Source organism: Orycteropus afer, unplaced genomic scaffold, assembly GCF_000298275.1.
Source record: "Orycteropus afer afer isolate SDZICR_OR568_19922 unplaced genomic scaffold, OryAfe1.0 scaffold00170, whole genome shotgun sequence".
NCBI classification, from domain to species: domain Eukaryota; kingdom Metazoa; phylum Chordata; class Mammalia; order Tubulidentata; family Orycteropodidae; genus Orycteropus; species Orycteropus afer.
The window spans coordinates 6,847,787-6,865,656 of record NW_006921757.1 but is presented as its reverse complement, the minus strand read 5'-3'; the positions used below and the strand labels follow the sequence as shown (position 1 = coordinate 6,865,656).

At 38.2% G+C, this 17,870-nt stretch overlaps 1 protein-coding gene across 1 annotated transcript in view; it reads right to left on the bottom strand.

Moving 5' to 3' along the window:
* The window catches only part of SLC13A1 (solute carrier family 13 member 1), an 87,968-nt gene that overhangs the window by 36,727 nt on the left and 33,371 nt on the right, over positions 1-17,870 (bottom strand). The window contains exons 5-7 of the mRNA XM_007946762.1: positions 16,317-16,504; positions 15,687-15,744; positions 15,386-15,434 (exon numbers count right to left, since the gene is read on the bottom strand). Coding sequence (XP_007944953.1) covers positions 15,386-15,434; positions 15,687-15,744; positions 16,317-16,504 — 295 coding nt within the window. The remainder of the gene's footprint in view (positions 1-15,385; positions 15,435-15,686; positions 15,745-16,316; positions 16,505-17,870) is intronic.

Here is a 17,870-nt window from a genome sequence, read left to right as displayed (position 1 = left end):
CACAGCTCAGTCCGCCCTCCTCTTTGCTGCTTTCCCTTTTATTCCCCAGCCACAAGAGCAGTCCTCTATGCAGTCCCTGGCTAGCAGGGCTGATTTTTAAGTTAATTCTTAGGTCCCATCACCACTCGCCAATATCCAAGCTGTCTGTGCCGTCAGGATCGCTGCTAGACTGCAGCTCCGTATCTCTCCTTTTTTGGTGTTTTCATGCAAATTCTTCTGCTAGTTGGAGTTTAGTCCACTTCTATGTCCTTCCCTTCAAGGCTCAGGGGTGCAGCATTATCTTCTGCATCTGTGTTAATTGTTTCCCCTTTTCTTTGTTGAAGAGGGTCTGTGCAGTATTTCTGCCTATTCTGCCATCTTGCTGGAACTGAAACTTGCTTAATTCTTGCAACAGAAGAATTTGGCAGACCAAATATGAGATACAGAGTCCTTAAGTGAGTTGCTCAAGACCATGGAGAAGATTTAGATTTTGAAACCACGTAGTCTTACTTAAGAGCTCACATTCATAGTTACGATAGTAGGCTACTTTTCCTCCTTGAAAACATTCTCTTCCTCCCCCACCAAATCCTGTCAATTTTGTCTAATTAAATATGAATGGCCTCTATTCAGTATTTTCCTTCTCCACTGCAATCACTCTAAGTCACCACTGTCTCTGGCTGGAGTTACTGTAATAGCCTCCTTACAGTTCTTACGTTAGTTCTTGCCTCCTTCAGACATATGCTACACATGTGTAATATTTTAAAAGACACTGAAGTCTTTTTAAAAAATCCAGATGTATTTAAAATGTACAAACAGAGGAACTGTCCTATTTCATACAGATAAGCAAGTAATCTGTGACTCTAGCATCAAAAGATCTTTTCAAGAAAGCATGATAAGAAAAAAAAAACTATTACTCACTAAAAGTCATCATGGATGTGGGAATTGTATTTAGCATGGCAGAGGTCAGGTGCATTAGATTAAATTTATCTTTTACTTTCTAATTCATTTCAAGGCCAGCTGCTAGAGACATTTACTCTTCACAGAAAATAATTTACAAATGTCTTCTTTGCCTTATATTTTCTGCATGGAAATAATTTTTTTCATATATGTAATAACTTTCTATTGACAACTTGAAAAAATGTTATATAAATAAAATGTTAAAAATGTTCAAAATTCTTATGAGTGATTTTATGTAATAAAGCATACTTTATGAAGTTTATATAAAAGACTTTTCAAACATAAACTGGACAGTGATGTATAATTTGAGTATGATTAAATTAATGATACAAATGGAAAATTCAAATTATGTTTATATAATTTCTCATTGTTTCATTAAAACTTTCAAAAATACAAAGGAAAAATAAATTTCATTTCAAAACATAACTACACATATATAAATGTACATATGTAAAACCATGATTGAAATGCTCTGTGAATATATAAAATAAACATTCAAAATACAAAAATATTAAGGTATTTACCATGATTTATCCCTCATGGGTTTCCCAAACCTTTTTTTCCTATATATTTATGAACCTTAAGCAGTATACTAATACTATTGCTCATGCTTATGCAATTATCACAGATAATTTTTATAAAGGCATTAAAATTCAGGGTAAATTTAACTATTGAATGTTTTAATCAAAGATGCTATGCAAAAATGCTGTTCAAAAAGTGGGAAATGAAGAATCAAATTTCAAATTTTCATGGAATCCAGGTTTTCTGGAGTCACAGAGGCTGAATAAACCCTTCAAACCATTGCCCTGAGATAGTCTTTAAACCTCAAACCAAAAACATCCCCGAAGTCTTCTCAAAACCAAACAGTAGTTTAGCTTAACTGGTAAAGAGTGTCTGCCTTGAGTACTGAACTTTTTTAAGATCTATCTATATGGGATCAAAATGACAATAGCAAAACTCAGAAGATTAGAAAGGAACCCTAGAGGGCGGTGGATTTATGCTAATGGGGAAGGAGCATCTCAGAAAGGAGGGTTGCATAACTTGAAGAAGGCAATCAAGGTCACTGAATTGTACATATAGAAACTGTTGAATTGGTGTATGTTCTGTTGCATATATTCTCAATAACAACATAAATTTAAAAAGTTACTTTAAAAATTCAGAGTGAACTTAAAAATCTATAGTAAGTGATAATATTAATACATCTTGATAATACAAATTTAAGGTTAAATGGAGGTGTTTTGGAGGTGGAATGAAGGGTTGCACCATTTGTGTAGGAGTTCTGGAAGCACAATGCCTAAGGCATTTGACTGCTAACCGGAAGGTTGGCGGTTCAAACCCACCAGCCACTCCTTGGAAGGAAGGTTGGGCAATCTACTTCCATAGTGATATCACCTCGGAAACCCAAGGAGGGGTTGCTACAGCAAAAGCAGCAGCTAGTAAACATAAGGATCACATAGTCAGTTCTATTGTTATTTTTGCTGGCTTCTGTCAACTTTGAACTCTGTAGCCCAATATTCAAAAATCTTCATGATTCCATCCTTGTCTTCCTCCACGGTGTCAACACCAGCACTCCCCCTGTCTCCAGTGGCTGTTGTACTAAACTACACGCCACTCCTTCTGTCTTGGATGCCTATGCCTTTGTTCATGCTGTTTTCTCTGCCTAGATCTCTGTTTCTCCTTTTATCCATCTAACTATCTTTAACAATAAAACAATTTAATATGAAAGAATCATAGGCTATTACAGAAGACAGGTATTTACTGATTATCTGGTTCAAAGCCAATTTTTTTGTTAGAGTAAAATGAGTCTCAAATATGACATAACTGGTCACTGCAGAATTGAAACCAGAATCCATGTATCTGAGTTCCCTCTTAAAGATTTTCCTTTATACCTTCTTGCCTTCCAGCACTACTTATGTGAATTGTTAACGTACAAGTGGCATAGTGCTTAAGGCAATTGACTGCTAACCAGAAGACTGGTGATTCAAACCCACCAGCCACTCCTTGGAAGGAAGGTTGGGCAATCTACTTCTGTAGTGATGTTGTTGTTGTTGTTGTTATGTGCCGTCGAGTCGGCCCCGACTCATAGCGACCCCTCCTTGGGTTTCCGAGGCAGTATCACTACGGAAGTAGGATTGCCCAACCTTCCTTCCGAGGAGTGGCTGGTGGGTTTGAACCGCCAGCCGTCTGGTTAGCAGGCAAGTGTCTTAGCCACTATGCTACCAGAGCCTCAGAAATCCAAGGTGGGGTCGCTGTGAGTCAGATCTGACTCAACTGCAGTGAGTTTGGTTTGCATTTGGTAAGACTACATTATTTATGTTTCATATTGCCTTTACCCCAACAATTCTAACCTATGGTGTTTTTATTGAATTCTGATTCTGTCATAAATGAGTTATTCCAAGTTATTCTAAGACTTTGTAGGTATGCTTCCACATCATCCAAATAACTGAAAAAAATTCTGAGCAGGACATATCCAGAATCTTGTGACATTATCACCCTGGTGGTGTTACACTGACATTGCAGAACAGAAATCTCGCAGGCCCAGATATAACTCACTATTGCCACCTCATGGCAGTGATTGCAGATTTCAGGGGCAAATTACAAATTTCCAACTTTGGGTGCTGAAAATACACACATGAATCAGCATGGGGTAACCCAGTGGTCTCCAAAGGGGTGTACAGATGATCCACTGGAGTTGATGTGGCATGAAAACATTAGGATTTCTATTTTTATTTAAATAATTATGCAAGGCTAATTGCAAAAATTACTACTTCTTGCCAACTGTTTTATGCTTGCCAAAGACAGCCGCTTTCAAATCTTAGAGCTATTTTTGATATTTATTTGCACATATATTAATAATATTCATATGATACTACCTCTTTATTTCTTATGACAGCTTCTGAAACCCAATGGGGGTCACTATGAGTTGGAATCAATTTGATGGCAGTGAGTTTGATTTTTTTTTTTTTAATATTCCATATATATATATATATATATATATTTGTTGTTGTTATGTGCCGTCGAGTCAGCCCTGACTCATAGCGACCCCTCCTTGAGTTTCCGAGGCAGTTTCACTATAGAAGTAAGATTGCCCAACCTTCTATATATTTGTAAAGGAGCTCTGGTGGCAGAGTGCCAAAGGCATGTGACTGCTAACCAGAAGGCTGGTGGTTCAAACTCACCAGCCACTCCTGGGAAGGACAACTGGGCAATCTACTTATGTAAAGATTTACAGCCTTGAAAACTCAAATGGGGTCCCCATGAGTTGGAATCAACTCAGTGAAAATGAGTTTGATTTTGGTTTTTTATTTTTATTTTGTGGCTGAAATTTCTTTGCTTAATTCTCTGAATGTATTACTGATAGTTTCCTTGATTGTATTTTTGTCATCTTACACCGTCTGTTTCCTGTCAATTGCCTTTGTCATTTTAGAGCTCTCTTTCATGTCTGAGGCTTTCCTTAAACCAAAAAAAAAAAAAAGAGAAAAACTCACTGCTGAGTTGGATTCGACTCATAGTGACCCCTCACTGGGTTTCCTAGGCAGTATCACTATGGAAGTAGATTGCCCAATCTTCCTTCTGAGGAGTGGCTGGTGGGTTTGAACCTCCAGGCTTCTGGTTAGCAGTCAAGTGCCTTAGACACTATGCCACCAGAGCTCCTAAGTCTTTCCTTAGATATCTGATAACTTTTTGGTTGTCTACTCATATTTAGATAGTGAAAACTCACTGGAAAGTCAGTACATGTGCTTTGAGATTTGTTGTTGACTATGGGTTTCACTGTAAGGTCGTCTGATTGAGTCATTTTTGAGAAAACCCTGATGTCAGTATGTTTACATCTTTTCTCTTTGCTTGATCTGATCGCCTGCAGTTTACACCTGAAGGATATTGGCCTGGCTACTGAGGCTCGTGAAGGTAGAGGCAGGGTTCTCAACTTTCATCATGTACACATTTTCCTGTTTTCACTGTGACACCTTCCCCCAAGCCTGAACAATGCTGGTTCGCCTTACCCTGTTTTACTATGTCTGCAGAGTACATTTCTGTGTGTGGAGGAAGAACAGTTACATCCATGTGCAGCTGGGGAAGGAACTTGGGAATTTACTTCTTAAACAGTGTTTCATGCATCCTCTCTTTTCATCATTTTAAAAACTTTCAAGACTTCTTTATGTAAATTGGATTGTTTACTGGCTTTTGAAACAGCTGATTTAGGATTCAGCTTTTGTGAAATAACTGAGTCATTTTGTACTCATCCTTTTGCTTATCAGCTTCCAGAATAATTTTGTAGTCAATTCTTTTCTTAATACTTATGTAACTGTGGCTTTATGATTTAAAAATTCTATTTGTTGTTTTAACAGAAATTCAGGATAGAGTAGAGAAAAAGGGACTTATTGAATAGAAGATTCAATATTTATCTTTTTACCTAACAAAACAAAAATTAAATTAATCACTACTAATAATGAATGCACAGATTGACTTGGTGCCTCTACGGTCTCTATACTGGTAGATGTTATAGATAAAAAAATGTATTCCCAGGGGACAGTAGAAGCCCCCACAGTGCACAGAGGTGTTGACAGGCCTTGGCTCCTTTGTCTGCTCTTGGCTTATTGAGTTTTACATGTGGGTGATTAAGGGAAAAAGATTATGCTATCTATTGTGTAGTGCCTACGGCATTTGACTGCTAACCAGAAGGGTGGTGGTGCAAACCCACTAGCTGCTCCTAGGAAGGAAGACTGAGCAAGCTACTTCCATAGTGATACCACCTGGAAAACCCAAGGAGAGGTCACTGTAAGTCGGATCCGACTCAAAAGCAGTGAGTTTGGTTTTTTTGGTTATTTTCAATTAAACCATCCCTTTCATAATGTACATGTGACTTTAAATGTAAGCAATCATTTTTTGGTAAGCAAATGATTTCTGAAGAGAAACTATAGAATGAAGATAACACATAAGTGAACAATAAGGAAATATTAGAGGGATCATTCCCCTACTCCTGGAATGAGTTCTTCATAAAGATCTGTAAAGATCTAATCATTTATAACCCTAACAACTCAAAGGGGTTGACAATAAAATAGAAATTATCAATAAGACTCCTTGAAACATATTTTAACATGTTTTATGTCCACTATTAAAAAAAAAAAATACTGCCATTGAGTGGATTGTGACTCATAGTGACCCTTCCTTTGGTTTCCAAGGTCGTATAGTTAATAAAAAGGAACCTTGGTGGTGCAGCAGTTAAGTGTTTAGCTGCTAACTGAAAGATCAGTGGTTTGAATCCACCAATTAGTCTGTGAGAAAAAGATGTGGCAGCCTAATTCTGTAAAGATTGCAGTCTTGGAAGCTTTAAAGGGCAGTTCTACTCTGTCCTATCCTATACGGTCACAAGGAGCCAGGATTAACTTGATGGCAATGGGCTTGTTTTTCTCAGCATAGTTAATAACGATGGTATAGGTTGTATTTTGGGATATTAGTTTATGCTGTAGTAGTATAATAGAAAAAAAAAAGATATTTGAAAACCAGCACTCAGGACATGAAAATTCCTCATAAAAACTCTACTTTTTTCAACAGTATTTAAAGTCATAATTAAACCAGTATTTATACACAAAATTGGTACTGGTAAATGTTAAATATTTAGAAAGTGACTTTGTAATTTCTTATGAAAAGCAAAAGTATGCCATTGTTATAAACTGAATTTCTGTTGTTCAGTGCCATAGAGTTGGCTCCAACTTACAGCAGCCCTAGGTGCCAGAGAACAAAACAGTGCCTGGTCCCGAGTCGTCTTCCCAATCCTTGCCATGCTTGAGCCATTGCTGTAGTCACTGTGGCAATCCATGTCCCTGAAATAGTTACATTGAAGACCTAACCCTTGTATTTGTAAATATGACCCTGCTTAAAATATACCTACTCTTTACTTATCAACTATCTCATTATCTGACATCTTATATTTGCAATAATAATAAAAATCTACAATCCAAATTTTTATGCATTAATGAGGTAACTGGTATGATGGCAACGGCTGCAGTGTCCCCTCCCTTGAGCAGGGTCTCAGAAGGCCTCTGAGAAACTCGGTCACCTCCACCCTGTGCCCTCTGCTCCCTCCACTACCTTCTACCAATGAGGGTACCACATGCGGTTAGTGCGTGGGGCCTGCCTCCTCCATGGCCGTAGCCTCCAGGCCAACGTGCAGGCAGCACCGAGCCAGCAGACCCGCTTCTGGGTTCCTAGGTCCTATGCAGTCTAACGCCCGGAAGCTCAAAATCCCTGAAAAATTCCTAGTCATGATTTTTTTTTCAGCCTAAATGGTGCAAGCTATGTGTTAAAAGAAAAACAATATAATTTAAAGTTTTCCTAGGTGTGTATAACTCAGGACTTTTTAATTCCCATGGAAATTTCAGGGTGGGAAGGGGAAAAAGAGAGCGGCCTCAGAGAGGGTGTTTGGAAAAAACAAACCCACCACCATCAAGTTGATTCTGACTCATAGCAACCCCATTGGGTTTCAAAGGCTGTAAATATTGATGGAGATAGATTGCCTCATCTTTCTCCCATGGAGCAGCTAGTGAGTTTGAACTGCTGGCCTTCTGGTTAGCAGCCAAATACCCTACCCACTACACCACCAGAGCTCCTTGCACATGCTAGTGTAACAACATCCCAAAGTGAGCTGAACTAGGCCTGAAGCCACCTTGCTGGGCCAGGTGTGTGACTGGACTTCCAGAGCTCTCTCAATGATTCTCCAGGCCTGGAGAGCAGAACAGGCCCCAGGATGATGAAGGCAGGGCTTGCAGAGATGGGACTGGAGCCCTACAGGCTGCTCTGTGAGGGAAGCTCTGACCTAGCACAGGAGAAAGGGGGGGTGGTTAAACCGTGAGTCCTCCAGTCAACAGCCTGGCTTTATTCAGCTTTGTCTCCTCCACAGAGTTACAGTAATTCATAATTAGACTTATCATAGTGATTAGCACATCAGTAAATCTTAGCTGTTATTATTTTTATGGTCATATTTTCTAAATAAAACAAAATCAGACTAATGGGTTTTCTGAGAACAGAAAAAAATCCTCCATTTTTGCATAATACTGATTTTTGCATAATGCCCTCATCTTTGGAACCTAACCATGTAGATAAATAAGGAATGGGTGTAAGGGCTTTCTTTTGGTGCTAATGGGGTCTTGCTACAGGAGGGCAGGACCTTTGTCTCATTCTTTCTAGTGGTGTCTTATAAAAAGGGAAAGCAGACATAGAGAGACAGTGACAGATAGGAGGTATCATGTGACAGTGAAAGCAAACAAATCTACAAGCCTCAAAATGTCAAGGATTGCTGGCAACTACTAGAAGCAGAATGGACAGTGAAGGGCTTTCCCTAGAGCCAACACCCAGAATTAGAAAATCCAGCTTCCAGAACTGGGAGGAAATTAATTTCTGTTCTTTAAAGCTGCCTACTTCTATTATTTGTTGTTACAGCAGCACTAGAGAATTAAAGTAGTCTTTGGGGAAAACTCTTGTTCTTTTTATAGGAGTAAAAATTACTCTCAGAAGGAAGGTTGGGCAATCTACTTCCGTAGCGATACTGCCTCAGAAACCCAAGGAGGGGTCACTGTGAGTCGGGTCCGACTTGACAGCACATAGCAACAACAACAACAACAAAAATTACTACAGTATGATATTGATAATATAGCAGATTCCTCTACCAATGAACATGAGAAATCATATCCCTTGTTAAAATAAACAAAATACTTTTAAAAATATGAAGCACATTCTTAAATGCATAACTAAACTGATTTAAAAAAAAAAAAAAAGAATCTGCATTGAGCACAAATAAAATGAGAGTGGGAATCTTAGGATTTAGGTAAATAACAAGGCAAGTTTTGACCTGAGGATTTCAGTTTCTTCTGTTGCAAAGACAGCATGAGATGAAAGATAATGTCTAGGGCATACCCCATGTGGGGAATCAAATAGAAAGGAAACGTACATAAACTTGGTACCTTTTGTCAAAGTAGACAACAAGGAAATATCATATTCAGTGAAAGAAAAACATACCCTCTCCTGAAAAATTCTTAATCATGATTTCTTTTCAGCCTAAATGGGTGCAAGCTATGTTATAAGAAAAACAATATAATTAAAGTTTTCCTAGGCTTCTATAACTTAGGACTTAAAGAATTCCCATGGAAATTTCAAGGAACTTACCATGTCAATGTTTAAAAGCATAAAACATAAAAGAAAATCAGGCAAAAATAAAAATAGTAAAAACCAGAAGAAAACCAAAGAAAAAAGATCCATAAGTTTTTCAGACAGTAGAATCATTAGGCACAGAATATGAAATAAATAAATCTATTTGTGATTAACAAACCAGGGAGTGATTGAAAATATAATATAATCAGAGGCTATACAAATTACCAAGCAAATGTTAAAAAAAGACACAGACATAATCTATACAAATTAAAATTTACATAGTTGATATTAAAAATATTTTAGTGGATGGGTTAAACAACAGAAAAGACATAGTTGAAGGGAGAATTAGTGAACTAGAAGAGAGATTTTTAAAGATTTTTCAGAATACAGTCCAGCAGGACACAGAAAGGAAATAAAAAGAGATGTTAAGAAGCCTGGAAGATAGAACGAGAAAGTTTAACATGTCTTTAATTTAGACCAAGAGGGAGAGAATAAAGAGAACTAGGAAGAGGCAGTTGAATGTTGAGGAATAATAGATAAGAATTATCACGAACTATTAGAAAAGACCAATAGTCAGATTCAGGACAAATACACATTTAGGTAAAACAAAGTGACACTCTAGAACACACACACATACACACAGAGACTGAGAGAAAAAGTGAGACAGAGAGAGAAAAATCTTTGAAACAACCACAGAGAAAAGACTGCCTACAGAGAAATGGTAATTTGACACACAACTGACTTTTCAACATGAAACACGAAAGTCAAAAGACAGTACAAGAACTTCAGTGTTAAGAAAACGTAATGGTCAATCAAGAATTCTATGATCAAAGAAATATATTTCAAGAATAATAAAGACTTTTGTTTCAAACAAAACCTGAGAGATTGCCACAAAAAGAAATTCTTAATAATGACTTTAAATGTTTATATATATTTCTGGAAAGAAAGCACAGGCCCAGACAGCTTTAGAGTTGACTTCTGCCAAAAATTCATGGACTAAATAATTCCAATCTTGTAAAAAAAAAAAAAAATTCTCCTACTATAACTAGCAATTTCCTCTTCCCTCTCGTAATTCCAATCTTACACAACCTTCATGTGGCTCAAATTACCTTGGTATCAGAACTAGACAAACAAAAAAGGAAAATCACAAGCCAATCTCATTCACAGAAACATCGGTGCAAAATCCTAAACAAAATGCTAGCATATCAAATCAAGTTATGCATATAAAAAGTAACAGAGCATCACTGAGTTAAGGTAATCTAATAAATGCAATGTTGTTTAAATAGTGTTAAGTCAATTCACTTAAATCAACACATTAATAATTTAAAGGAAATTAGATTTACAGAAAGCACATAAGATAAGAGTCAATGTCTATTTATAATAGCAACAAAAATAAATTATTGGCACTCTATAAACGGAGTCCTCCTTCGCTTGAATGGGCATTTACAAAAAGCTAAAAGAAGCGTTGGTGGATTCTTCAATCTCAGCAAAAGGAGTAGGTGTTTGTGAAAGAAAGGAAAATAGAATCAGGGAAGGGCTCAGGAGGAGATGATAAGGAACTTGTAATTCTTCTATATCTTACACTGGAGTGTGATATAAAATGGTCATTTTTAACTATTCTTTAAAATTTTCAGTTAGATTTTATAAACTTGTGTATGTACAAAATACTTTATAGTAAAAATATTTCTAAAAACTTGAGGACAAAATATAATACATTTCTTAAGAAGTACTGTTGAGAGATGTGTAGAAAATCATCGCTGAGGATTTCAAGAAACACAATATTCAAATAAGTTAGGTAGATGGGAAATTTACTGTATAGTTAGAGGAAAGTACAAATGCTTCCAACATGGCTGAATGTATGCTGTTTGCTCCATAATATTTCAATAACATAAAATGTGAAGAACTAATCTTGGTGAATGATCAAATGAAAGATGTATAGGAGAAAAGATGTCATCAACAGTCAATAATTTCTTCAATCACAAAACATTTTGTGGAAACACAGTAAAATATACACATTAATGGAGCAATGGCTTTGACTGGAATAAAAATTGAATCTGGAATGAGGCCATGCTCATAGAACTCTGTTGTGATTCCTCTCTTTCTGCTCATCTCTCTCTATGCACTGTCTACAAATCACAGGATTTGGCTGCATGAAGAGACACCAAGGTGGTGTCAGGTAAGGACAGAGCAGCACTAACAGTTGGCATGGGGGCAGTGGTAGAATTCTCACCGGCCATGTGGAAGACCCAGTGTGATTACCAGACAATGTACCTCAATTGCAGCCATCACCCATCTCTCAGTGTAGGGATGTGTGTTGCTGTGATGCTGAACAGGTTTCACTGGTGTTTCTAGATTAAGACAGACTAGGAAGAAAGGGCTGGTGATCTGCTTGCAAAAAAACTCAATCAATAAAAACCCTGTGAATCACAACAGTCTGATCCCTTTGTGCATGAAGTCACTATGAGTCAGGGCCTGACCTCATGGCAGCTAAGAGCAAACAAACACAGTTGGCTTGGCCACCCAACTTCATCCTGTCAAGGACAAGAGAAAGCTAATCACAGAGACACAACTATTATTTCTGGCACTCACCAGATCTACTCTAGAATATCTTTTCCATGTTTAATCTTGGGACTAGAGATTCTAGAATTGATATCTCCTCATATGGAAGAACTTACTCCCTGATTCCTTATACTACAAGCTGTTTTCACACAACTCTTTGAATCCTTGGAAAACACTGTCTTGTTTGTTATTGTTAAGTGCCATCAAGTTGTCTCCAACTCACAGCAACCCTATGCACAGCAGAATGAAACACTACCCAGTCCTGAGCAGCTCCACAATAATTGCTACACTTGAGCCCATAGCCGCCGCCACCGTGTCAATCTACCTTGTTGAGGGCCTTCCCCTCTTTCAACGACCCTCCACCCTACCAAGCATGACATCCTTCTCCAGGGAATGGTCCCTTCTGACAACATGACCAAAGTATGTGAGATGAAGTCTGGCCATTCTCGCCTCCAAGAAGCATTTCGGGTGCACTTCCTCCAGCATTCTTTGCCAACACCTCAGCTCAAAAGCATCAGCTCTTCGGTCTTCCTTATTCATTGTCCAGCTCTCACATGCATATGAGGTGACTGAAAATACCTTGGCTTGTGAAAATACCTTGGTGCACCTTAGTCCTCAAGGATACATCTTTGCTCTTCAGCACTTGCAAGAAGTCCTTTACAGCCGATTTGCCCAGTGCCATACATCATCTGATGTCCTGACTGCTGTTTCCATTGGCGTCAATAGTAGAATGTTTTTAGAATCTGATGTTCAATAATAAAAAATTCACTCCCAAAGTAAACATCACCTAATTAAAGCAAGATGGATATTTTTTCTTTGACCTTTTCCTTTTGGGGAACTATAAAATTATACAAAATGAATGGAAAACAATGATCTCAGACCTTTCACTAAAATCATACTGATTTTCTAATTCCTTTCATTTGAAGGTACCTGGAGGAGCTCTGATGGCACAGGGCCTAAGGCATTTGACTGCTAAAACCAGACAATGTTTTAAAAGAACTGATTCAAACCCACCAGCCACCCCCCAGAAGGAAGATTGGGCAATCTACTTCTGTAGAGATGGTTGTTGTTGTTATGTGCTGTCGAGTCGGCCCTGACTCATAGCGACCCCTCTTTGGGTTTCCAAGGCAGTATCACTACAGAAGTAGGATTGCCCAACCTTCCTTCCGAGGTAGCGCCTCACAAACCCAAGGAGGGGTCTCTAAGAGTGAAACCTGACAGGAGTGAGTTTGGTTTTTTTTTGGATGTTTAGAAATTGAGCTAATGTGAAAATCTGGAGTATCTTTTTGATTAATACTAGTGTTTGTAGGGGAGGGAAAGAACTTGTAATTTCATTTCTCCAATAGTGTCTACATTTTGGGGCACTTAGAACTCATTTCTCAATAGAAGTAATAAGTGATGATTGGTGTCCCGATTCCCCACTGACACCTGAGAAATCTGGTAAATCATTTCCCCACACGTCAGCTGCTCTTAGGGATGCTCCTTTGTTTCCCCTGCTCCTTTTCTTCTCTAGTAATGTGTCAGCCTGCTTCGGTGTAGTGCAGGAAGTGTGGGCTAATATGGGTACCGAATTTCCATGCTCCACTCCTGCGTAAAGCAGCAGAGCAACTCTGATGATTTCTCTCCTCTATGTTTGGCCAGGCTGGTGGTCTCCTTAATGCATGCCATTGCTGGGCTTTCTCTCACAGTCTCCTGAGTCCTTCACAAACCATGTTCAACTGCTCAGGCACCCACCATTCTGTGCTTTGTTGTATCATTTCTCCCTACCTCTATCAGCAGACTACCTGAAGAGCCATTTTTAACTTGATCTAACCTAGCCAAGGAGCTCAGGTGGCATAGTACCTAAGGCATTTGACTTATAACCAGAAGGTTGGTGGTTCAAACCTACCAGCCACTCCTCGGAAGGAAGGTTGGGCAATCTACTTTCATAGGGATACTGCCTTGGAAACCCAAGGAGGTGTTGCTATGAGTCGGATCCAACTTGATGGCAGTGAGAGTTGAGTTTAATCTATCCAACCAGTTTCATTTACCAAAACAGTTCACCTCTACACGTTCAATAAAGGTAGTTCTCTGAAAAGCTCTGCTCTGTATCTATTTTGGTCTTTGAATTGGTCAAGCACAAAACGCACTGCCGTGGAGTTGGATCCCACTCATAGAAACCCCTCCTTGGGTTTCCAAGGCGGTATCACTACCGTAGTAGCTTGTCCAACCTTCCTTCTGCAGAGTGGCTGGTGGCTTAGAACCGTCAGCCTTCTGGTTAGCAGTCAAATGTCTTACACACTATGCTACCAGTATTCTCTAATTAGAATGCCTCTTCCTTGTCCACTCAGTGCATTCACTCATTCATTAATGAATATAGCTAAATTTATCAAGTCCTTACTCTGTTCCAGGTGATGGAATGTGGTCAGGAATAAAATGGTGAACAAAAGATACATGGTCTCACTCAAGGAGTCTATACTCCTTTGCTTGCACACTCTCTCATCCTTCCAGATGTCATCAGAATCACTTCCCACAACACCCTCAGGTTAAGCTAGTTGCTCCTTCTTCTGAAAGGCTTGGTCCTTGTGTCTACCCTGGAAGAGGTATTTATGTCACACTTATTATTTTAAGCCTATCTTCCACACTGAACTCTAAGCTGCTGACAGTAAGGAGTAGGTCTTGGCATCAATAGCCCTTCCTCCTATAATGCCTAGGGCAATGTTGGATATCAGATCTGTTTGAAGGGGCTTGACTCAAAATTTAGGCATCATGCCAGGAGACAGTGTTTTAAAAGAACTACTTCTATCCATAAAGAGGATAGTATTTTCATAAATATATATGCAATTCCTATCCTCAAAAATCCTGAATGTATACTGCAGTTAATGGTTTAAAACTAATCTTTATATTCTTTTTCCCTTTGCATAGAATCTGCTCTTTCCTAAGATTTCTGTAAATAACAAGGTTTTTTTTTTTTTTTCTTTCTCTTTTCTATCAGGCTGTATGCTAATGCATTATAGCCTGAGGAAGGAACGTATCTCCCACTCTCCTATTCCTAATGCCGTGGTTACTATAAGACTATATTTCAATGCAGGATTATTTTTCATTGGTCTCCAGATATATTGTTCCCAATGCAACCTAGTATTTTTTTTCATATATTGATTTATTTGGGGAAAATGAATTTTATGAGCTAGTCTACAAGGTTTTGCTTCTTTCCTTAAATATCTAGAATGGCTACAACAATAACTTCTTCACCTACATTTGACAGTAGTAATGTATAAATCATGAACTGAATTTTTTAGTGGCAATGGCAACACTTAAGATAACTGGACTTGTAATCACAGAAATAGGAGTCTAAGTTTATAACCTAGATGAAATAAAGATGCTCCTGATGAAAATCAGGCCATTTGGCCAGCAAGGATTTTATGAAGGAAATGAGAAAACATTCTGGGACTAAAATTATAATGCTTTAAACTACGATTCTAACTGCCATCACCTTAATCCTAGTAAAAGAAGAACATAATGATATTAATTTGCAGAATCTAAAATGGTTCCTATCAGGATGTTAACTTCAGCCTAACCATATGTTAATTTCAGCCTATCCTTAAAGACTTAACAAACCATTGCATCATGTTTTGATCTAGGAGAGCAAAACACTTTATAGACAAGGAAACAAGTAACCAATTTTAAAATGCACACCGATCTAACTGTATCTCTAAGAAGATTTCATGTATAATTACTTAGAATGAATATTTAGAATTTAATGTACCTTTTCCAGTTCGATCTTGCTTGAAATTTTCCCTGCATCATCACAGTAGCTGAAAAATAAATTGACCCAGTTTATAATTTTATTAAAATGTAATTTGGAAAATTAGCATAGTGCCAAAGGCATTTGACTGCTAACCAGAAAGCTGGTGGTTCAAACCCACCAGCCACTCCTAAGAAGGAAGGTTGAGCAATCTACTTCCGTAGTGACCACCTCGGAAACCCAAGAAGGGGTCTATGAGTCGGGCGCGACTGGATAGCAATGAGTTTGGTTTTAGTTAAATCAAAATGTCAATATTCTTTACCTTGGAATTGATTTTGTTTTCTCTTTCATCTCATTTAATTCATGTCCATTAACACTTTCTGCAAAAGATTAAATGAAAGGAAAGTCATTTAAGTAAGTAGTTATCTTTGGGTGTATGTGGGCATGAAAAAATGTAAGCAGTACTAGAAAATGAAAATAAATTAATCTTGTATTAACATATATCATAACAGTATTTTATAAACACAATTATTCCCCCAATGTTTTTCACTGCCTTAAAGCAGTACATCAGAGCCAGAAATAACCACAGTAAAATCTGATGCTGCATCCAAATACAATGAAGGAATTAAAGAGTCCCACTATCATGCTGAGAGGTCATTTCAGGATAGGAAAGAGTAACCTGAAGGTCTACTGATAAAGGCTTGAGACAGAATTCCATCAGACTGGTGGTAAGTCATCCTTCCTCTTTTGCCAGAGAATGTAAATTCAACCATAAGTTAAAAGTGAAATATTTGTATATAATTTTCTTTATAAATATTGAAAAATATGGAAAGCAAAAGACTAAATCACATCATGTAAAAATAGTTCTTTCAAAATTTTGCCAACAATTCTTGAGTTTATGACAATTGCCCAAATGCCTAGACCCTGCTGTGGCCATATCAATGCATGTTACCATCAATTTCCAGTCCACGGTTGGTAGCTCCACTGCAATAAGTCATCCGAGTGGCCTCGACCTCTGCTTCAGCACTAATGATCTGCTGTGCCACGGCCTCCACGATGGGCATCACCATGGCAGCAGTAGAGGTGTTGCTAAGCCACATGGACAAGAAGGCAGTACTGCTCATGAGCCCCAACGTCAGCCTGAAAGGAGAGAGCCTTCAGTGAGAGCTGTGCTCACCAGAGCTCCTCCAGCTTAATTAGCTCCATGTTATTTAACTGCAAAGGATGTTGTCTGGGAGTTGGGGATTTTTTCAGAATGTAGAAGACTAAAGTTCACCTGAATGACGAACTCCAAGTGTAGTCAAAGCTTTTGTAGAAGTCAAAGTGGCACATTTAAGAGTGGAGTTCTTCAGAGATTTGTCCCTCCAGGAACCATAATAATCTTACTCAGAAAATTGAAAATTATTAATCTTATAGCCAGACTTCAAGGTACAATAGCTTAAAACATTATCCCAATATGTAAGTGTTGTTTAGAGATTACTACTTACCTTGATATATGAGTAAGATGAAAGAGTGGTCAACTTTTGAATTTAGGTTTCTTTACTCTTTATCTTTTGGCTATATCTCCATTTATCAGTGTGTATGCCACAGAGGCACAAGATCGAGGAGAGAGATTAATATTTATAAATCTCCTTTTTTTACCTGCTCACTACCATTGTTCAATATATTGGAGGAAATTGTTAAAATTACTCGCTAACATGAGCCTTCAGAATTTTCTGCCGATTTTATTATTTATGCTCTTCTGAATTTGACATTCCTGCCTGTTTTCAAGATCTGGATATATTACATTGTCTGTAGGCACTGTACTACCAGAGCTCCCATAAATACGCAGTTCTCCTTTAAAAATAACATACCTAAGACTGTTGGATTTTAACCCATGCCTACAAGTTTTCAAAATCATACTCGGGAAGAACTATGATCTTTCCTGAGTAGGAGGCCCCAGAAAACTACTCAGAAGCATATCTTTCTATACACCAAACAAACCCACAGCCATTGAGTTGAATCTGACTCATAGCAACCCCTTCTTGGGTTTCTGAGGCAGTATCACTATGGAAATAGATAGCCCAGTCTTCCTTCCGAGGAGTGGCTGATGGGTTTAAACCACCAGCAGTCAAATGTCTTAGGCATTATGCTATGAGAGCTCCTATCTTTCCATATGTTGTTGTTGTTGTTGTCATGTGCCATCGATTTGGACTTGACTCAAAGCCACCCCTCCTTGGGTTTCCGAGGCAGTATCACTATGGAAGTAGATTGCCCAATCTTCCTTCCAAGGAGTGGCTAGGGGATTTGAACCGCCAGCCTTCTGGTTAGCAGTCAAGTGCCTTAGGCACTATGCTACCAGAGCTCACATCTTTCCATATAGAACCTCTTTTTCTTATAGTTCATAACCATTTAATTTATTGAGAAGAGATGCTGCTGTAGTTCTTGATCTAGCAGCAGCCATTCTCTTGTTTACAAAGCTTTAGTTTTATTCGTTGCTTTGCTCTGTACTGAGACATAAATAAAG